The sequence below is a fragment of the Chlorocebus sabaeus genome, chromosome 24, assembly GCF_047675955.1.
Source record: "Chlorocebus sabaeus isolate Y175 chromosome 24, mChlSab1.0.hap1, whole genome shotgun sequence".
Classification (NCBI taxonomy): Eukaryota; Metazoa; Chordata; class Mammalia; order Primates; family Cercopithecidae; genus Chlorocebus; species Chlorocebus sabaeus.
The window spans coordinates 68,179,377-68,201,547 of record NC_132927.1 but is presented as its reverse complement, the minus strand read 5'-3'; the positions used below and the strand labels follow the sequence as shown (position 1 = coordinate 68,201,547).

Here is a 22,171-nt window from a genome sequence, read left to right as displayed (position 1 = left end):
CTCAGAGAATTGCAGCTTTCAGTATTACTTCGACTGCATGATGGTCCATTCAGTGAAGGTAGAGAAAGGGTGTAGATGAGCAAACCTTGATGCAGGAATGAAGGGGGAGGGCAGGCAACCCACCAAGGTGCAGGTGAAGGCAGGGCTGACAAGGAGGAAAGGTGTTGGGGTCCGTGGGGCCAGGCAGATCCAGGAGGCACCATGGATCCTTGTGGAGTAAATTAGTGTGTGAATGTTTAGTGAAAAGTCTCTTCCTTTAGGTCAAAGTGAGAGTGTGGCATCAGGAGGTCCATTTCAGGATCTTGGGCGCTCTCCCCTAAAGTGCCGTGCAGGGGAGAAAGGAGAGGAGGATGTTTCAGTTTCAACAGTTTTGAGCACTGACTGTGTAAAGTGTCTGCACCAGATGACTTGGGAATGGCCATGAATATGGCTCGATATCTGTGCTTTGAAGCTGTAAATTAAGGAGAAGGGACCGACGTGGATACAGGTATCTTCATGCCACCAGACAGATGGTAGTGGGCTCTAGAGCAGCCTAGAGAGACTTGCTGTGAGCAGAGGACAGACAAAGATTAGCCCCAGGAACTGTGGAGTGGAGGGAAGACTGGAGAGCTTCAGACTGAAAGATTTTCATGAGTAAATACCATTAAGAAACTGAACTGCCAGCTTCTGTTGGCAGCGAACTTTTTTTTTTTTTTTGAGACAGGGTCTCACTCTGTCTCCCAGGTTGGAGTGCCGTCATGCAATCTCGGCTCACTGCAACCTCCACCTCCTGGGCTCAAGTGATCCTCCCAGCTCAGTCTCCCGAGTAGCTGGGACTACAGGCGCATGCCACCAGGCCCAGCTAGTTTTTAAATTTTTAGTAGAGACGGGGTTTCACCATGATGCCTGAGCTCATCTTGAACTTCTGAGCCCAGGTGATCCACCCATCTCAGCCTCCCAAAGTGCTGGGATTACAGGCGTGAGCCACTGTGCCTGGGTGGGGACATTTCCTTTACTTCTGGTTTGTTCTCAGTGGTGTTTATCACAGTCCTGTGCACACAGTAGGTATGCAGCAGATCCCTGTTTAACATATGAATGAATAAGCCTAATACAAAATGGCTTTCTAAATCAAGTAATGGTTATTGTCAAGGTGGTGCACCTTCAGGGAGCAATGGCATAGGATGGCAGAAGGGTGCCTGAGGATATGTGTTCCCTTCTTGGCATTTCCCTTTGTGGATTTCTGGTGAGCAGACTAGCTCAGCCCTCATTAGCGGTTAGTGTCTCCTAGAGGTACCCATCAGGGAGGTGCTGCCACCTCCTTGGGTGTAACCTAGCAACCTTATCAACTGCTTCCCGGCCAAGACAAGCAAGCCACTGGCACCCCTAGTGGCTCCAGGGCTCTAGATGGATGTGGGTGACATTCTTTGACCTATGTCTTGTGTTACAGATGTGGACGAGTGTGCAACGGATTCCCACCAGTGCAACCCCACCCAGATCTGCATCAACACTGAGGGCGGGTACACCTGCTCCTGCACCGATGGATATTGGCTTCTGGAAGGCCAGTGCTTAGGTAACAGCTCTCTGGGGGGTCACAGGGACTCCTGGAAGTTAACGGTTGCCAGGGGCATTGTGAGGTGTGGGCATAGCTGGCTGCCTAAGGGTAGTAAGCTTTTCTTTGCCAGGAAGGGTGGGAGGGGTGGAAGGCTATTGAACTTACATGTGTAACCCCACCCTTGAAAATCAGTTGCCATCATCGCCATCTTGTCATCATTATGGTTTTTGAATGTATTTATTTATTTTTGAGACATAGCCTCACTCTGTCACCCAGGCTGGAGTGCAATGGCGTAGTTGTGGCTCACTGCAACCTCTGCCTCCTGGGTTCAAGCGATTCTCCTGTCTCAGCCTCCTGAGTAGTTGGAATCATAGGCATGTGCCACCATGCCCAGATACGTTTTGTACTTTTTGTACAAATAGGGCTTTCGCCATGTTGGCCAGGCTGGTCTTGAACTCCTGGGCTCAAGTCATCCGCCCGCCTCAAAAGTGCTGAGATTACAGGCGTAAGCCACCACACATGGCCTTGAATGTTTTTCTTTCTGGTTTTTTTTTTTTTTTTTTTTTGTATGGAGTCTCCCTCTGTTGCCCGGGCTAGAGTGCAGTGGCACGATCTTGGCTCACTGCAATCTCCACCTCCTGGGTTCAAGTGATTCTCCTGCCTCAGCCTCCTGAGTAGCTGGTATTATAGGCATGTGGCACCATGCCCAGCTAATGTTTGTATTTTTTGTAGAAACAGGGTTTTGCCATGTTGGCCAGGCTGGTCTTGAACTCCTGGGCTCAAGTGATCTGCCTGCCTCAGCCTCCCACAGTGCAGAGATTACAAGCGTCAGCCTCCCAAAGTGCTGACATTACAGGCATCAGCCACCGTGCCCAGCCTCAAATATATTTTTCAAGGGCTATAGTTTTGGATATATTTTTTAAGTTTGATTTTACCTCGACTGTCTTCCTGTCTTCACGAAGTTTATATCCAGGCCAGGAAGTGACAGAGGTGAGGATTATTTTGCTTTAGTTAGAAATAATGCTAAGAGAAGGGAACACTTTCGCTTAGTCACAGAAATGTGGCAAGTCTTGAATGTGGATCAGTAAATCCTGATCTTACATCAGTTCCTTCCAACACCCTGTCTTTGCCCTTCCCCCCGACGACCACACCCACCCCACGGGCTATGGCCTTAGCCTTTTACTCCTGAGAAGTCAGTCATCACCAGTGGAGAACTGCCTTTGCAGTTGGCATCTGCTATCTGATCTTTCTGTTTATATTTTTACTGGAAGGTTATTTTCCTTTCTTCCCCTCTAGTTTTGGGTTTAGCCAAGTGAATGAATTCATAGCAAACTGTAGCTGTCACTTCAATTTCTAATTCTAGGGTGTGATTTCTATGCTGTGTTTTCTAGAAAAGGCCCTGCCAGTTTGAATTCTCTAAGACACCGTTCTGTTGCCTGAAAGTCAGTCCTGGAGGAGTTGAGAAACAGATCCAAACAAAATCATGGAAACAAAGGAAAGCTACCTCTTTCCAAGTTTCTTGATTGAGGCTGAGTGGGTCTGCCCTCAAGCCCCGTCCGAAGCATCCTTGAGGTCTAGATTGGCTTGATTCTCCTTTCCAGGCTTGCATGCAGGCGTCTGTGAATATGACAGTTGCTGTGCATTCAAACCAACCTCTGCTATAATGGAAAAGTTGATGCTACTTATTTGAACATAAGCAGATCAGTGAGAGAGAGTTATTTGTACAGGAACTTAATATGTCGAATTTCAGAGCTGGAAAGGATGTTGAATATTATGTCATCCAACTTTTATAGCATTGCAGACTGAGACTCAAAGAGAAGGAACATTTTAGACAAAGTTAAAGCAAGTTGGGTCAAACTTCCAAGTCTCCTGTGTCTCAGTCTAGTTTTTTTTTTTTTTTTTCCCACCACAAGGGGCGCTGGAGTGGTGTGGGAGACCGGGATATAGCAGCCCTGTTACAGAAACCCTCTGATTGAGGGGTGCCAGCAACTCGGACATTCCTCTGCCTGGGAGGGTTGTTCTCTTCCTGGGAGCACGGAGCTTTGGGAAGGATGCTCATGGATGCCTAGCATGGTACCATGTGGCCCAGCCACTCATATTCACATCTAAAAGGAAGACTTCTCCCAGTTATGGCTGAACTCCTGCCCTCCCCTGGCTAAACTCGCCTTTCCCTTTCAAAATGCAAGTTCCATAGCCACACACTCTGTTCTGTGTACCACTGGAGATGCTGCTTTTGCAGAAAAATGAGGGGTCGGGGGGGCTGCCTTTTCTCCAAGGTACCCCTAGTGAAGGGTACCCTCTCCAGCCCCTGCTGCCTGCCTGGCCTTGGTGATGTGCCCAGCTGCACTCTGGGAAGAAGTCAGGGCCAGCCACTGTACAGCCAATGGACCTTCTATGCAAGAGCTGCCCTGCAGTCAGGGGCAGTGCAATGGGCCAGGTTAGAAGTAGCCGGGACTTAGAGACAAAACAGAATCACAGGACAGGGCACAGAATCTGAGAAGGGCTAAACAATAGATAAGGGATCAAAATGGGTCTCGGAGGTGGAGTCCTTCCTGGCAGTAGGTGGAAACCAGGCCCAAGGACTGGGGCTCTAAGCCGGCCTCCAGAGTCCTGGATGGCCCCTGGTTCCAAAGGAACGGGGGGGACCAGGGAGGAAACCTGGTGAGACTTGGGGAGGTGGGGATAAGGACCAGTTCCAGCTACAGTCAGATCAACTGGTCACAGCAGGAGCCTGTACTGGTGCCATCTCAGAGTCTGCCAGGAGGCTGGTGATTTCATTCACTACCCTTACCCCACAGGAATGAATTCTCCAGCCCATCATCACATCAGCTTGGGGTGTTGAGAAGTGCTTTCCCAATGACGTCAGGCTCCCCATTGATGGATACATGTTACAGGGAGGTCACATTGCCCAGCTCTGCTCAAAGGATCCATTCACCCACAGTGCCGCCACTTTCCCTGGCAAGGCCAGCTATGGCTTGGAAGAGGTGTGTTTATCCAGAGTTTTATGTTCACTCTGGTGCAAGGAGGAGATCCAGGGTGAACTCCAGTGTCCTCATGTTACTGGATTCATGGGTCTCCAGGGTCATGCTGCCCAGCTCGTCCCAGCCTAACTGGCTCTTGTTTCTGACAGCTGGACATATTCATTGTTCATGGAGCTGGCAAGGAGCCTATTGGAGTGATGCTATGGATTCTTCTTACATGTTAAGCAGACTGGACCCTTCCCCGGTAGTGGAGCCTCTATATGGAATCTTCTAGTTGAATCTTAACTTTGGATAAATCTTAAGAGCTGGGTAATCTCAAATCTTAGAGCTGAGAAAAATTGGAGAGCCCATCTTGGATAAACCTTAGTGTTGAATCTTAGAGCTGGGTAAAATTGGAGAGCTCATCTTGCCCAACATCCCACTCGAAGCAGAAATTTCTTCTGCAACTTTTAGGATAGGTTCAGGTATTTATGGGACTGAGATGGGTTGAGGAGGAGAAAGATTGTGGGGAGACTGAGCCTTGTAATCGAGACAGCATCACCATCTGTGACACTCAGTAAGCACTGTCTTGGCTCTTGTTCCCCTTTGCTTCCCTTCATGACCCTGTTTGGGAAGAGCTAGGCAATCATGCCACACTAGTAGGGGCATCATTGAGTGAGAAGGAGACCTGTCTCACTTTGCATGCATTTCTGTTTCCAGACATTGATGAATGTCGCTATGGTTACTGCCAGCAGCTCTGTGCGAATGTTCCTGGATCCTATTCTTGTACATGCAACCCTGGTTTTACCCTCAATGAGGATGGAAGGTCTTGCCAAGGTATGTGACGTGCATGATAACTTGGACACGATGTGAGACACTAGCTGCAGCCTTCTTCAGCCCCTGGCAGCTTATGTTTGTGGGAAACACTGCTGCTACGGTGTACTCCCATTCCTTGTCACTGCCCACCTATCCCCATTGCTGCAGAAACCCGAGACCTGAACCTTGCTATGCGAAGCATCTCAAAAAGTGCTCTGAATATGGCTGAGGGTAGGACCCCAATCCTCCACCGGCTGGGAGTGTACAGTTTCATGGATTTGCTTCTCTTCTGTGTCTACTATCCAGAAGTAGCCTTGCTGGCTTTCTGGCCTAATCAGAAATTTGGTTCCGTGTCCTATAGCCTAAGTTCAGTTTCTGAGGTCTGAGGAGGGTTGGTCAGGGTCCCTGACCCTCCATGAATCATAAAATAAACACATCCATGCTAGGCAGGGGTGTCGTGGGCAATTCTGAGGCCTCTCACTACACTTTTCCCTCCAACCTGTGCCAGGACGGCCTGTTCCTTAGCAAAGGGTCTAGTGGTGGTGGTAACGTCCCCTGCTACTCAGCATGCCCCCACAAAACCAGACTGAAACAAAGGCATTTTCTGACTTTCACATGATCACTTGAAATACTGATAAGAAAGAAAAACAAGTTGCATGCCTATTGTGGTTTCCATCTGAAGGTTTCTTCTGCTCAGGAAGTGAACGGGGGACTTAAGACCCAAGGAATTAGCGCAAATCCTGCTTTGGCCCCCGTCTTCCCCCTCAACTTCCAGCTCCCGGCCCAGGCCTCCAGCCCCTGGCAACTGCTTGGCCCAGGTTGGAGTTGGAGGCAGTGCTGCGACATAGAATGAGGTCTTTGTCTGGAGACCTCAGGTTTTGCAAGGCCCATTTCCTTGTTTCATTCACCCTTGGAGTTCTGGCTGGTAGGCTCCTGGCCATCGAATTTGGAGGATATTATGTCTCCTTTACTTTAATTGTAGCTAAATCGTCAGTAAACAGGAAGGCATCAGTGTTAAAGAGTTTGATCCTGGATTCTTTCTAAGTCTGTCCTCCAAAGCTCGTTCTGCTAATTGTTCCAAGAAGTCTGGACTGTGTTCCTCACACCAAAAGAGGTCATTTTCTTCTGAGAGTAGTCGCCAGGCTGGGAGGTTGAGGAAGCGGATAAACAAGGGCCCTTCCTTCCCACTGGAGCAGGAGCGGGCGCCTGGCTCCCTTGCTGCTGCGATAAGCGGCTTAGGGCAGATGCAGGCTTCTCTGTGCCAAGGCCTGAGATTGGAGGTACCGGCCACAGGCTGGCACAGTGCACCCAGTACCTCCTGAGGCATAGCCATGCCCCATCCAAAAGGCACCTGTGTCCTTCAGGTCTCTGAGGGACAGGTGTGTGAACAAAAGCAGATAATACACCTGGCAGTGCCAAGTCCACAGCACAATAAAGCAGCAGGCCCAGCACCCAGGCCTGGGTATGGGCACTTGGCCACTGGGATGCTGCATCAGCAGGGCTGATGGGCAGCACAGGGTGTCGCATACTCCAGTGAGCTTTTGCAATCCTGACTCTTCGTGTGTGAGAGAGTGCTTTGCACATTCAGAGCATTATCACGTCTGTTCATCTCACTGAACTCTAATAATAAATAGTCTCGTGAGGTCAGCAGGCAGGTGTTTGTGGCTCTGCTTTACTGAGGAGGAAATCAAGGCTCAAAAAGGTTAAGCAGCTTGGCCAAAGTCATGCAGCCGAGTGGTAGCAGAGCTGAGAGTAAAACCAGGGACCCAGACTTCTTGTCCAGCAGGTTGGAGTGGGGCCCTGTATGCCCTCAGCAGATTCAGAAGGGCATTTGGAAAGGGCTGGCAGGAAAGGGCAGTGAGAACCCCAGGTGGGCAGAATCATTTTGGTCGCCCTGCTCTCAGAAGCAGCTGAGAATGGTGAGGGGGTGGAATGAGTTCATTCATCTCTGAGTGGCCAGCGCCTGGCCAGAGGCTGAGGCCACCAGCCCTAACACTTGCCAGCACTGTCCTGTCTGAACTTGCACTCAGTGGCTTAGCACAGTGGACATTTTCCTACCCCATCCTGTCCCCAGTGAGGAAACCCCAACCTCCCACGGGCACCGGTGGGGGCCGGTGTCTTGCTTGACCCTCTCTCTAGAGCTGTTCATTTATTTATCTGTTTTCTCCCTGAGAGCTCCAGAGATGCCAGGAGGCAGGAACTTTGTGGCCATGGGATTCGCCTCCCCTTTAAGAAAAGCCTCTCAAGCTGCTCACCGTGAAGGCTTTTAGCTCTGAAAACACTGACATCTCTTTTCAGAGGCCTAAGAGGTTTACCTGGACTTGGGAAGAGGATGGGAGGATAGAAAATCTCTCAGCTGGAACTTTGGCCATTGGTGTATGGAGTATTGTGGGATGGTACTTACCATGGGTCCGCCAACGCCAGTGGGAAAGGGGCTCTTCCCTGCCCTCCCCGCACCATGAGCTGTGCAGAATGAATCTTGGTTTTTATGGAAAGGCCCCCGACTCATGTTCCAGTTCCCACTGTGTCCTTGTTAGCTAGTGGACTTGGGTACACCTGTCAATCTTCAAAAGCAATTGTGTGTGTGTGTGTGTGTGTGTGTGTGTTTTTGAGACAGTCTAGCTCTGTCTACCAGGTTGGAGTGCAGTGGCATGATCTCAGCTCACTGCAACATCTGCCTCTGGGGTTCAAGCGATTCCCTTGTCTCAGCCTCTCGAGTAGCTAGGATTACAGGCACCTATTACCAAGCCTGGCTAATTTTTTTGTATTCTTTTAGTAGAGTCGGGACTTCACCATGTTGGTCAGGCTGTTCTCGAATGCCTGACCTCAGGTAATCCACCTGCCTTGGTCTCCCAAAGTGCTGGGATTGCAGGTGTGAGCCACTGCACCCTGGCTATACTTTTTTTTTTTTTTTTTTTTTTTGAGACAGGGTCTCACTCTGTCACCCAGGCTGGAGTACAGTACCATGATCTCAGCTCACTGCAGCCTCAATCTCCCAGGCTCAAGTGATTCTCCTTCCTCAGCCTCCTGGGTAGCCGGGACCTCAGGCGTGTGCCACAACACCTGGCTAATTTTTAATCTTTTTGAAGATATGGAGTCCCATTATGTTGCCCAGGCTGGTCTCAAACTCCTGGGCTCAAGCGATCCACCTGCCTCAAAGTGCTGAGATTACAGGCATGAGCCACTGTGCCTGAAAAATGCTTACACAATCTTATTGATGCATAATCAGTGTATAATAAACCGCACCATGATTCTATTAATTTTGACATACGTGTACCTGCATGAAACCACCACCACCACACTCAAGATAATAGATTTCCCATTACTCCTTGTGTCCTTTGGTGGTCTTCTCCTTAACCTACTTAACCTCTAAAGTGGGGCAATGGTCCTCATTGTAAGGATTAAGTGAGTGTAAGATCCTTTCCTAATGAGCAAAGTTATTTATGCATAATAAATATATTATTAGAATCATCATGGTTATTTGTTAACCTGAAACTTCCAAGTCAGTGAGGGTGAAGGGAGTTCATGGACGAAATGTAACAGGTGATAGGAAGGAGCAGGTGTTGCCTGGAAATTCCTGGCGGGGGGTGTTGGAGCGTAGACTTACTAGCAGGTGTATATGCGTATATGTTTATATCATGTGTATATATATGGTTTCCACCTTGCCTGACTTTTGACCCCAGAAGGGACATGTGGATGGAGGCCCTGGTCCTTAAATGAACACTTTGGGATCTGAGATCATGCTGCCAAAGGTCCTGGATGGAGAGCCTTGGTACCTGCGACTCTGGTCTCCTAGTAGTGGTAGATTAAGTTGCTGGTGCTTTTTCTGCCTAGTTATTGTGGCCGTTCTGTCGGGAGGACAGTCAGCAATGTGCCTTGGCTTTCCACAGATGTGAACGAGTGTGCTACCGAGAACCCCTGTGTGCAAACCTGCGTCAACACCTACGGCTCTTTCATCTGCCGCTGTGACCCAGGATATGAACTTGAGGAAGACGGTGTTCATTGCAGTGGTAATGGGCTTTGGCATTGGAAACTTCCACCTGTACTTGGGGCCTGGGCAGGAGTTGGGGGTTGAAGGGCAAGGGCTTCCTTCATAGGTGTTTCCTCTCGTTTCCTGGACACATGTCTAGTTTGGGACATCCTCCAGGGCAGTGGGGTCACAATCACACAGAACAGAGATGAGTCACTTCCCGAAAGGTGATGTGGAGCCTCATCTTCCTTGACATCTGACCCTTGATGCAAAAATCAATGGGGCTACCTTCTAGGTAGGGTTGACGAGGGAGAGGAGTCACCCGATTTGGCATGTTGGTTTGAGAGCTGTCTGTCCTCACCCAGCACCGACTCAAGTCTTAGCGATATCACAGAAAGTACTTACAGAGGACAGTGACCCAGGAATAATAGCATATCTTATCGGGCAGGGTTGGGGGGGAGCATTGAATGAATGAGATCATGTATGGAAGCACACATGCTCTGTGAACTTCTGAAATAATCAGTGCCTCACTCCAGGCCTGGCACCCAGGGAACATGCCAAAAAAAAAAAAAAAAAATTATAGTTCTCAAATCAACAGGTTGAATGAATGAAATCATAATAATTTGTTGTGAGAACATAGATGTGATGGGTTAGTTGACCTTTTGTAAATTTCTTCCAAGCCCAAGGAAATATGATTTTCTGCCCATGCTAGTTTATGGACTCTATTATAATTTTCTTATTAACTCCCTCTTTTTTTCCCCTAGAAAGTTCAATTTTTTTTCTTAGTTAGAAAAATATGACTGGATTGTAAACTCCTTGAGAATAGGGACCACCTCTTACTCATATTTATCTCTGTAGCATCCCACATAGAGCCACACACAACTCCTTTTCTTTCTCTCTCTTTCCCTTTCTTGCCTTGTTTTTTGTAAAGGTTGGATTAAAGTACACTTCATTTCAGCCACTTCTGGCATCATCAGCAGTTGTGAATTAGCAAAGTCTAAATTAATAATGCTTCACTGTGCTTTTCAAAATAAGTGGGCCATACACTAGGGCGTGAAAAATCTTTTTGTCCTGCAGAATGGAAAGTTTCCTAATCCGGGTTTTATTGTAACAGGAACTGACCCAGGTCATGAATGGAACTTGTGTGATAGTCTCACTGACGCCTGAAGTGTTCTGGGGACAGAGTCCCATGAGACAAATGAACGCCTCTCCCCAGGGCCAGGACAGTCAGAGCCACAAGCAGGCAGTTACAGAGAGCCTTGGGCTGATTAAATACAAGGCCCAGAAACAGAAGTAAAATACCCTCAGGCATGAAAAGCCACTTTCTTCCTAGATTTCAGTTCCCTCCATGGCATTCCTTGGGGAATTGGGGCCAAGGAACTAAGAAGTTTAGAAAATCTAACATGATGTGGTGAGATGATTTGTTTCTCCAGAATGCTCTGTTAATCCACAGATGTTTATTGCCCCACTGCGTAGGCTGTACGGTAGAGTGACCCTGGAGGAGCTGAGTTCAAATTCCAGCTCTACCATGTACTATTTTTCTTGAGCAGGTCACTTCCTGCGTCTCAGTTTCATCCTTTGTTAAAAAAAAATCAACCAGCCAACCAACCAACCAACCACCCTCATAGAGTGGTCAAAAATTAAATAAGTTGGCACAGTCCAGAGGGTGGCCCAGCTTCAGGCTGGTTCCAGGCTGGCTGGAAGCTGCTGCTTCCCATGTCCCAGGGAGGATCCAAGGTAGGCGGGCCATGGAGAGACAAATATTCCTGCCCACCCCACACCACTCTGGACTTTTCTCTTTCAAGGAGGTTTTTTTGGACACAGTGGAGTTTTAGTCATTACGTGTTAATTTATCTTCCTAAGTGTAGGTGTAAGAGACTTTCGGCTTCTTGAGAAGCTTACATCCATGTCAATTTGGCAAAGATCTTCAGTTGACTCATTTTGCCCCAAATGGCCAACTTGTCCTCCATGTTCTCTATGATGCACACCCTCCTGAAGACTTAATATGACCCCGGGATATGTAGGCTTTCTAGAGCAGACTGGCCCAGGATAACAGGGTGATGGAGAGAGTCTGTTTCTGCGCCTTCCTACTTAACCCCTTTCTGCACTTCTCCATTTCCCGCAGGCACTGTTATCCTCACTGTGTTATCACAGCTGAGTGGCCCCTCCATGTAGCCCCAGACCCCTCCTAGCCTTGTCTCTCAGGGATTTGCTAAGCTGAGCTGTTCCTGGAAACCATGGTGCGTTCTCCTGTGGAGGAGTGAAAGTGGCCTGATACATGCTCCCTGCCAGAAACTGACCTTGTATTTCAGCTTTCCCCTGGAGGGCGGAGCCACCGCCCTAAGCAAAGTCTGGGAATTGCAGACCCAAAGATAAACCGAGTAGGGTCTGTTAGAGCCCCTCCCTGCCCAGTGGGAGTTGGGAGTGGGTGCTACACTCTCCATCTGCCCTGGAGCTAACCCTTCTTGGGCGATTGCCCCAACCTCAGGGCTCCCCAGCTCCACTGATCCCTCAGCACAGTTCCTCAGGGAGACATTACAGCGTCGTGTTTCCAAGTGTGAGATCTAGAGGCTGGGTTCAAGTCCCAGCTTTCCTCCTTACTTGTTATCTGTGAACTTGGACAAGTCAGCTAACCTGTGTAAGCCTCAGTTTTTCTTCTGGAAAATATGGAGAGTAATAGCACCTCCTTCATGGGGTTGAGGCGAGAATTAAATAAGAGGAGGCATGTAAAGCATTTAACCCAGTGCTTGGCATGTAGGGAGCCTCAGGGATTGACAAACATCACTACTACTCTACTGAAAGTATGAATGGAATCTACAAACTTAGACATAAAATAGGACACTCTCAGTTATGATGGGCTGGAGCCAGAGACCCGGGGCTCTACAAGGCTTCTGGGGGAGGTGGGGAGGCACGACCGAAGCAGATATTACCTGAGCACACTTGACTTTTCAAATCAGCATCCTAATTCTGCTGGCTGATAACCCATCACCTGAGGACCCCTGAGAGAAACAGGAAGGAGTTTTTCCTTCTGGGATGTGAGAGGCACGAGGCGTGTAACACCCGGAATTATCTGATGGTGGAGAGGCAGCTTCTTTTGCGGTGACACCCTCTCTGGGTGACTCCAGCCACCAGCGGTCTGTGAGTGAGAGAGTAATCCGAGGACATGTCACATGGGGAAACTAGAGAAAGCAAGTTTTTGGGAAACAACAAATGTAAGAAAAACATGTTTTCTTTGGCATGCTTACCGAATGAGGTTCAAACAGGGGCTCTGTTGCCAAACTCTGTGTGTGATGAAGAGTTGGCTTTTCTGGAACGTCTGCTTCTGCATCAACCACCATAGCCCATGCGGATGAGTTGTAAATCACATGGACAGGGGCTCCCCCTCCACGTCAGGCTGGCTGGAAGCTGCTGCTTCCCTTGTCCCAGGGAGGAGCCAAGGTAGGCGGGCCACAAAGAGAAAAATAATATCCCTGTCCATCCCTCACCACTCCGGAGTTTTCTCTTTCGGGCAGTTTTCTGTTTGTTTTTCACAGTGAAGTTTTAATATAATTTAAAAATCCTGGCCTTTTGGCTATATCCCTTAATTATGACTTTAGGAACAATATTGTTCCTGAAGTTGGGGAAAGGGGTGATTGGAGGGGAGTTGGCACTGCGAAAGCTGCCCCTTTGGAGGACCCTCTAGGGCCAGGGAATGTTTTTTTGGGTCTTGAGGAAACCCCCAGAAAACCCCAGTGGGCAAAGAAATCAGCCCCTTGGGCAGGTCAGAGGTGGAGGGCGGATTCCCCTACCTGGTGAGATAAGTTTATCGTGAATGGAAGGTGCAGCCGAGTGAGAGGCAGATGTTGGAAGCTCGATGCAGGTGGATTTCAGCTTCATGCAGGGAAGAATTTTCTGACAATTAGAGCTGTCCAAATATCAATGGGTATCCTCAGCAGGTAGTGAGCTCCCCATTGCTAGAAGTGCTCAGGAAGTGAATTGACAGCTTCTTTTCAGTAAAGCCATCATATGTATCAAGACAGTGTGGGAGTTGGAGTAGATGACCACTCAGCTCTCATCCCCATGTAGACTGGGATTATAAACAGCAGGTGTAACTTGTCACCCCAGATATGGACGAATGCAGTTTCTCTGAGTTCCTCTGCCAACATGAGTGTGTGAACCAGCCTGGCACGTACTTCTGCTCCTGCCCTCCAGGCTACATCCTGCTGGATGACAACCGAAGCTGCCAGGGTAAGGCTGTCCGGAGGGGCCTGGCTGGGGTGTGTGTGAGGTGGAGCTGCTTCAGGGGGTCATCTGGAGGTCCTCACCTGGGGAATTGTGTGCAGCTTTGAGAAGGTGGCAGGGGTGGGGGTGTGAGTGGGTGCTGGTGGCTGTCATAGTGGCAGCTCTGGGCAGGATGCCTGGCCTGGTGTCTTCCCTCCCTGTAACTCATCCTTTGGCCAGGATATTGGCCACTTAAACTTCTGTAATGAACTCTGCAGATGCAGACGGCAGCCTCTAAGCGTGGCTTTCTGCCTCCCCAGGCAGATCTCTGAGGCTCCTCTGAGAACTGCTCCAGAGCTAAGCAGGACTTTTATGGCCTGGCCAGAGCCTGGGCTTTCTTACGTGGCCTAGAGGGCAGTTTGGTCAGCCTTTCTCCAAGTGATCTCTCCTAGAGCATGGTTGCCAGGGAGACCTCACACACCTGACTGCTCTGCTCCTGGAAGGGTTGGGACCCCAGACTGTAAAAGGGTGGGTCTTCTCCTGTTTGCCTGCTTGGCCTGGCTTCCAGCCCCATGCTCCACACACTGAGGGGTCATTGTGGAAGCGACTGACACATTCTCAGTCTCCTTGAACCTGCCTTAGCCCATCGCCAAGCAAGAATTCTCCATAGTGGTGCCAGGCGACAGAAGTATCATGTGAGCTACAGATGTGAGCCATCTATGTAATTTTACATTTTCTAGTAGCCACATTGAAACAGGAAAAGAAAATGGGTAAAATTACTTTTACTACTATATTCTCTCTTCTTTTCCTTTTTTCTTTTTCTTTCCTTTTTTTTTTTTTTTTTTTTTTTTTTTTGAGACAGAGTCTCACTCTGTGGCCCAGGCTGGAGTGCAGTGGTTCTCACTGCACTTGGCTCACTGCAGCCTCTGCCTCCCAGGTTAAAGTGATTCTCCTGCCTTAGCCTCCCAAGTAGCTGGGACTACAAGTGCATGCCACCATGCCGGGCTAATTTTTGTATTTTTAGTAGTGACGGTGTTTTACCATGTTGACCAGGCTGGTCTCGAACTCCTGTTTTTACTACTATATTTTCTTTAATGCAGTATATCCAAAATATTATTTCAGCATGTATTCAATATAAAAATTATTGATGAGATGTTTTACATTCTTTTTAAAATTATGTATATATATATACACACACTCATATATATATGTATATATATTTAAATTAAGAGACAGGGCCTTGCTTTGTTACCCAGGCTTGTCTTGAACTCCTGGCTTCAAGTGATCCTCCTGCCTCAGCCTCCCAATGTGCTGGGATTACAGACATGAGCCACTGTGCCTGGCTCACATTACTTTTTGATCCTAAGTCATCAAAATCTGGTGTGTATTTTCCACTTACAGCACATCTCAGTTTTGATCAGCCACATTTCGAGTACTCAGTAGTCACATATGGCTTGTCGCTGCCATATTAGATAGTACAGCTCTGTAGTAAGACCCAGCCTACCCCACCCCCACACATCTGGCCTGGCCAATAATTCTCTGCCTCTGCTTCTTGTCTACCCTGCATTTCAGACATCAATGAATGTGAGCACAGAAACCACACGTGCAACCTGCAGCAGACTTGCTACAATTTACAAGGGGGCTTCAAATGCATTGACCCCATCCGCTGTGAGGAACCTTATCTGAGGATCAGTGATAAGTAAGTCATGGTGTCCCCTTGGGGAACAGAAACCTGACGAGGGCCTGGCTCAGGAGGTTGGCGGTGTGGTGTGAAAGAGAGTGTACCAGCCAGGAAGTCAGGGGACCTGGCCCACTACTTATGTCATGTGCTCATGTGTGTGTGTGTGTGTATAGAATAGAACAGAGTAGAATAGATAGAACAGACTGGAATAGAAAATATCAGAGTACATTGCACATAGCGAGAGTCAATATTGTTTTCTGCAACTTCTCTTTTAGTTTTGTGTGCTACTGGTTTGCAGTGCAAAATGTGTTACTGTGGGTTGTCAAAAAGTTTGCAGAACATTCCATTACAAGTTATAGGATCTGAAACACATCCCTACATACAAGAAACAACTATTTTTCAAAATGTTTGACCACAACACACAGTAAGAAACACACACAAGGCTGGGTGCGGTGGCTCATGCCTGTAATCGCAGCACTTTGGGAGGCTGAGGTGGGTGGATTGCCTGAGTTCAAGAGTTCGAGAGCAGCCTGGCCAACATGGTGAAACCCTGTCTCTACTAAAAATACAAAAAAATTAACTGGGCATGCCACACCTATAGTCCCAGCTACTCAGGAGGCTGAGGCATGAGAATCGCTTGAATCTGGGAGGAGGAGGTTACAATGAGCTGAGATTGTGCCACTGCAGTCCAGTCTGGGTGACAGAATGAGACTCTGTCTCAACACACACACACACACACACACACACACACACACACACACACACACACACAGTGTTCTCTATCACTCCCTCACTCATGCCAGAGCTATGCAAAGATTCTCTAGAAAGCTAACCAAGCTGAGAGTTGAGTCAGGGTTCTAGAATCTCCTCTTCCCTCTAATGACTTTGTTCTGGAAACATGGGGTCTTTTAGAGGTTGGCTCCTAAATGTAACATGCATAGGACTCACCTGGTGATCTCGTTAGAGTGTGATTCAGTGGGTTTGGGGTGAGGCCCAAGATTCTGCCTTTCTGGCAAGCTCCCAGGTGAAATGAATGCTTCCAATCTCCCTGGACTGCTCTGTGAGTATTGAGGTGCTGGAGAGTTGAGTATTGAGGTGCTGGACAGTTCTCTAGTTGGTGCTAATCAAGTTTCTGATGTCATCTTGGTCAACATTTTACTAAATCACCAGATGGCAAATATTAGAGTTGAGGATAGAATTAAAGTGAAGACAACTTCCAAAAGGTAAATGCAGTAGGACAGTGACTTTCTGCTCCTGGCATACGAGGAGTTCCTTTTCCTTCTCTTTTATCCCTTTTTTAAACTGTCTTAGCTCCTCCTTGGCCTCCTATCTTCCAAATGTTCACACATTGACTTCCCTTGAGCAACACCAAACCCCCGCATGGGAGATGAAAGGATGAATCAGACACACCCATCCTGCCCTCTCAGAATACAGCCTCTAAGAGAGGAATTCATGGCTTACCAGTGGTTCCCACTTTGATAACAAATTGGCAAAAGAGAGGATGATGCCGGGACAGGTGGGTCCATTAGAGACATCTTCACTTGTTGCTAAGAGCTGTGCTTCTAAGCAACTCTTTAGAACAGGGCTTTTTGACCTCCAGTATAAGGGCTGTTTGTGGCAGAGCAGAGCTCCAGGCTGCTCTTCCCAGCTTCTTTTCCTGGTTCTCTCTGGGTTTTTCCAGGCCGCCCCTGTCTGTGGCTGGGGAGCTGATCCGTTTCAGCTCACAGCACTGAGCTGGAGTTACTGGTGGAGTCTCTGGCATGACGCTGACAATGCTCCATGACTCCCTCGCTCCAGGCTCCAGTCCAGTAGGACTCCAGCAGCCCCTTCCAACTCCTTGTCCGGTTCAGGTGTCCTGTGCTTCTGCCAGTCTGAACAGGACTTGTTCACGCCTTTACCCGTGCCCAGGAATGGCCAACTCCCTGCTTGTGTGCACATACTTCCGGCCATATGGAAGGCATTCCTTTCATCTCCACATAGCCACAGCTGCCCCATCTTTCAGACTTCAGCTCAGGTGCCACTTCTCCCAGCTGTTTGTGGTCCTCTTCAGCTGGGAGCCATCACTCCCTCCTCCAAACTTCTTTTAGAAAACAATGATTTTATATGCCACACATGATACTTTGTTGTGGCCATTTAGGCACTAGAGACGTTTTGACTTGGCTGTTTTGATGCAGCCTTAAAAAAATGAAACTTGCTCTGCCACCCAGGCTGGAGTGCAGTGGTGCAATCTCAGCTCATTGAAGCCTCAACCTTTTGGGCTCAAACAATCGTCCTGCCTCAGCCTTTTAAGTAGCTAGGACTATGGGTGTGTGCCAGTGCGCCTGGCATATATATATATAAAAAATATATATATTTTTATATATTATATACAATATATTTATATATAAATATATATTTTATATATTATATATTTATATATTTTTATATATTATATATAATATATTTATATATATTTTATATATTATATTTATAAATATATATTTGTTATATAATATATATATATATATATTTTTTTTTTTTTTTTTTTTTTTTTTGAGACGGAGTCTTGCTCTGTCACCCGGGCTGGAGTGCGGTGGCCGGATCTCAGCTCACTACAAGCTCCGCCTCCCGGGTTTACGCCATTCTCCTGCCTCAGCCTCCTGAGTAGCTGGGACTACAGGCGCCCGCCACCTCGCCCGGCTAGTTTTTTGTATTGTTTTTAGTAGAGACGGGGTTTCACCTTGTTAGCCAGGATGGTCTCGATCTCCTGACCTCGTGATCCGCCCGTCTCGGCCTCCCAAAGTGCTGGGATTACAGGCTTGAGCCACCGCGCCCGGCCATATAATATATTTTTATATATTTTTTATATATATATATATTTGGTAAAGCCAGAGGTCTTTAACTCCTGGACTCAAGTCATCCTCCTGCCTCAGCCTTTCAAAGTGCTGGGATTATAGGCATGAGACACCATACTCTGCTTAGAATGAATGGAAATTTATAAAAAGGAAGAGTAGGCTGGATGGTTTAGATGGAGGAGTCCAAAGGCCTCTCTGAAGAAATGACATTTGGGCTGGAACGGGAAAATGAGTTGATTTTAACTAAATAGAATGGAAGATCAGAAGGAACAGTATGTGCAAGGGCTAGAAGGCAAAAGTGCCTCGAAGGCACTGGAGATGGTTGGATGTGGACTCTCTTTTGGAAGTAGAACCAACAGGTTTTGTGGATAGACTGGAAGTTAGAAAGCGGCAGAAACACAGTAAGACTGACTCCTAGCATTGGCCACCACCGCATGTATCAACAGACATCTTCATCCTATTGTGAACCCTATTGTGGAGTCTCAGGGTGGGGTCGGAGACAGAGGAAGGGGGTGTTAGGGGTGAATCAAGGGGTGTCTATAACAGGCATTCTTTGGTAGTAAAAGTCAGTGATTTTATATTAGGGCACTCTGTTAATAGTTGCTTCGTATTAGAGATATTTGTGTCTGTGATTTATTTCTCCTATTAGAAAGCAAACTATCTGAGGTCAGGATCTTATTATTCATTGGATTTCCAAAATGTCCAATGTCTTATCTTGTACATAGTTCTAACTCTTGTTTATCAATGATCAAATGACAATATTTGATTCTATTCTATTCAATTCCATTCCATGCAGACTGGGCTGAGTGCGATAGAGAATGTACAAGGATCCCCAAGACCTGTTAATCCAACTTCTTACTTTAAAAATTTCTTTCTTCCTGTTTTTTGTTTTTGTTTTGTTTTTTGAGACAGGGTCTTGCTCTGCCGCCCAGGCTGGAGCGGCATATTTGGCCTACATGGCAAGTGTAAACTATCTTGGAGAATGTTCTAACATTCTGAAAACCAGAGATCTAAGGTTTATATTCTATTTAGTAGCCAGAACGTCTGATTGGTGAGAAAAGTCCATTCTCTAGGAAACAGAGCTCGCCTACATGCTGGAGAGTTTTTAGACTCAAGCCAGGAGCAGAGACATTCTACAGTTATGGCATTTGGATGCTAAAAATGGGATGGCCTCATTTTCAGTGTTTTCAGAGAGGAAGTAGGCACAACCAGCACCTGGAATGGATTTCTTGAGTTCTCACATGATTTCCCTTTCCACAGCCGCTGTATGTGTCCTGCTGAGAACCCTGGCTGCAGAGACCAGCCCTTTACCATCTTGTACCGGGACATGGACGTGGTGTCGGGACGCTCCGTTCCTGCTGACATCTTCCAAATGCAAGCCACGACCCGCTACCCTGGGGCCTATTACATCTTCCAGATCAAATCTGGGAATGAGGGCAGAGAATTTTATATGCGGGTAAGAGGGAGTGGGGGCTGGGGACACCATCTGTAACAGTGGCCTTGTGCTGTCTCTCCTAGGAACATGCTGAATGCAGGCAGGTAAGAGTGGAGCTAGGAGGGACAGGCATTGAGAGAGAAGAGTGGAGAGTGTGGTTCAAGGTCCTGGTTGCCACCGCTTTCTGTGTAGTCTTACAAAAGATACTTCTCCTCCTGAGCCTCAGGATTCTCATCTGTGAAATGGGAAGTTAGGCCAAGACTCAATCTCAGGCCTCTTTTCTCCTAACATTCTGTTGGAGAGGCATTCACTTCTCCATTTTTCCACCCATCCATGTGACAGGTATTTCTTAAGTACCTACTATGCAGGCCAGGTGCAGTGGCTGACGCCTGTAATCCCAGCACTTTGGGAGGCTGAGATGGTGGATCACCTGAGGTTGGGAGTTTGAGACCAGCTTGGCCAACATGGTGAAACCCCATCTCTACTAAAAATACAAAAATTAGCCAGGCGTGGTGGCGCAAGCCTGTAATCCCAGCTATTTGGGAGGCTGAGGCCGGAGAATCACTTGAACCTGGGAGGCGAAAGTTGCAGTGAGCTGAGATCGCGCCACTGCACTCCAGCCTGGGTAACAGAGCCAGACTGTCTCAAAAACAAAAAAACAAAACAAAACAAACAAACAAAATAACCTACCACGCACTTCTAGAAACCAAGGATACAGCAATGCAGAAAACATCCCCAAATCCTTGCCCTCAGGGTACTTACTTTACAGAGAATGTGTTAAAGGTGTGGCTCACAGACGTGGGCTCTATTAGACGTGGGCTCTATCAGCGTGGTCCAGCACAGTAGCCCCTGTGGCTCTTTAAAACTGAATGAATTAAATAAAATTAAAAATTCAGTTTTTTCAGGGCACTAGCCACATTTCAGGTGTTCAAAACCACACATAGCTACTGTATGAGACATCCCAGATACAAACATGTCTATTGCCATAGGAAGTTTGATTAGACAACACTGACTTACCCACATCAGCAAAAGGTTTTAAAGCAGACATGCTACAATATGGTTACTTTTTTTTTTTTTTTGTAAATTGTATGCATCTAATACTGTGTCATTTGTATTATTGAGCTTCATATCCTGCAGCTCTTGGGAGCGACCACCCCTCTTTAGAGACCACTGGCTGGCCAGGCGCGGTGGCTGACGCCTGTAATCCCAGCAGTTTGGGAGGCCAAGGCGGTGGATCACCTGAGGTCGGGAGTTTGACACCAGCCTGACCAACATGGTAAAACCCCGTCTCTACTAAAAATATAAAAATTAGCTGGACGTGGTGGCGCACACCTGTAATCCCAGCTACTCAGGAGGCTGAGGCAGGAGAATCGCTTGAACTCAGAAGGCAGAGGTTGCAGTGAACCGAAATCTTGCCATTGCACTTCAGCCTGGGCGACAAGAGCAAGACTCCGTCTTAAATTAATAAATAGAGACCACTGGCTTAGAACAATGTTTTTCACATTTCAGTGTGAATTTGGGCACTTGCCCAGAAAGCAGATTCCAGAGCTCCCTCTCCAGAGAATCAATTTCGGAAGATGATGAGTGAGGCATAGGTGTATTAATTTCCCAGTTTCCCAGGGCTGCTGTAACAAATTGCTACAAACTAGGTGGCTTAGCCAGTAGTGGTTGTTCCTGCCTGTAACCCCAGCACTTTGTGGGGCCAAGGCGGGAGGATCATTTGAGGCCTGAAGTTTGACACCAGCCTGGGCAATGTAGTGAGACCCTGCCTTTACTTTAAAAAATAATAATAGTAAGGCTGGGCGTGGTGGCTCATGCCTGTAATCTCAGCACTTTGGGAGGCCAAGGTGGACAGATGTCTGAGCTCAGGAGCTCAAGACCAGCCTGGGCAACATGGCAAAACTCTGTCTCTACAAAAACAAAAGTTAGCCGGGCATGGTGGCAGGCACCTGTAGTCTCAGCTACCTGGGGCGGTGTAGCAGGGAGGTGGTTTGAGATGGGAGGATTGCTTGAGCCCAGGAGGTCGAAGGTGCAGTGAGCTGAGATCACACCACTGTATTCTAGTCTGGGCAACAGAGGGAGACCCCATCTCTGAAAAAACAATAAAAATAAAAACCTGGTGGCTTAAGGCAAAGGAAATTTATTGTCTCATAGTGCTGTAAGTCAGGAGTCTGAAATCAGTTTCACTGAGCTGAAATTCAGGTGTCAGCAGGGCTGTGTTCCCTTTGGAGGCTCTAGAGGAGAATCTGTTCCAAGTCTCTTCCAGCTTCTGGGGGCTGCCAGCATTTCTTGACTGTGGCTGCATCACTCCAATATCTGCCTCTGTGGTTACGCTGCCTCCTCTTCCTCTTCTGTGTGTATCAAATCTCCCTTTGTCTCCTTCTTATATTGACACCTGTGAGTAGATTTAGGGACCATTCAGACAATCCAGATAATCTCTCTGTCCAGACTCTTAATCACATCTGCAAAAACCCTTTTCCTTATAACAGAACAGGTTCCAAGGATTAGGACTTGGATCTCTTTGGGGGCTATTATTCAGTTTACTGCACCCAGGAATCTGTATTTCTAACAGATGCTGCTGTGATCCTCCAGGGTCACTGTGGGGAGCCATATTGAAAAGGACAGGTCCATGGGAGTTTATGTGCTTTCATTAGGGACTGGGCCCTATGAAGTCATGGGCCACAAAGCAGGAAGACAGAAATTGTCCGGATAAGGCTGGCTTTCCAAGGGTCCATGCTGTCCAA

The 22,171-nt window shown here is 47.6% G+C and overlaps 1 protein-coding gene and 1 long non-coding RNA gene across 5 annotated transcripts in view; one reads left to right on the top strand and one right to left on the bottom strand.

Moving 5' to 3' along the window:
* Positions 1–22,171, top strand: part of FBLN5 (fibulin 5) — a 76,801-nt gene that overhangs the window by 47,566 nt on the left and 7,064 nt on the right. For all 3 annotated transcript variants that reach the window (XM_007987615.3, XM_007987614.3, XM_037984406.2), the window contains exons 5-10: positions 1,427–1,549; positions 5,212–5,328; positions 9,198–9,317; positions 13,382–13,504; positions 15,050–15,176; positions 19,253–19,448. In XM_007987615.3, the coding sequence (XP_007985806.1) occupies positions 1,427–1,549; positions 5,212–5,328; positions 9,198–9,317; positions 13,382–13,504; positions 15,050–15,176; positions 19,253–19,448 (806 nt within the window). The remainder of the gene's footprint in view (positions 1–1,426; positions 1,550–5,211; positions 5,329–9,197; positions 9,318–13,381; positions 13,505–15,049; positions 15,177–19,252; positions 19,449–22,171) is intronic.
* Positions 19,474–22,171, bottom strand: part of LOC140710125 (uncharacterized) — a 43,173-nt gene continuing 40,475 nt past the window's right edge. For both annotated transcript variants that reach the window (XR_012091031.1, XR_012091033.1), the window contains one exon: positions 19,474–21,822. This is a non-coding gene — a long non-coding RNA (uncharacterized lncRNA). The remainder of the gene's footprint in view (positions 21,823–22,171) is intronic.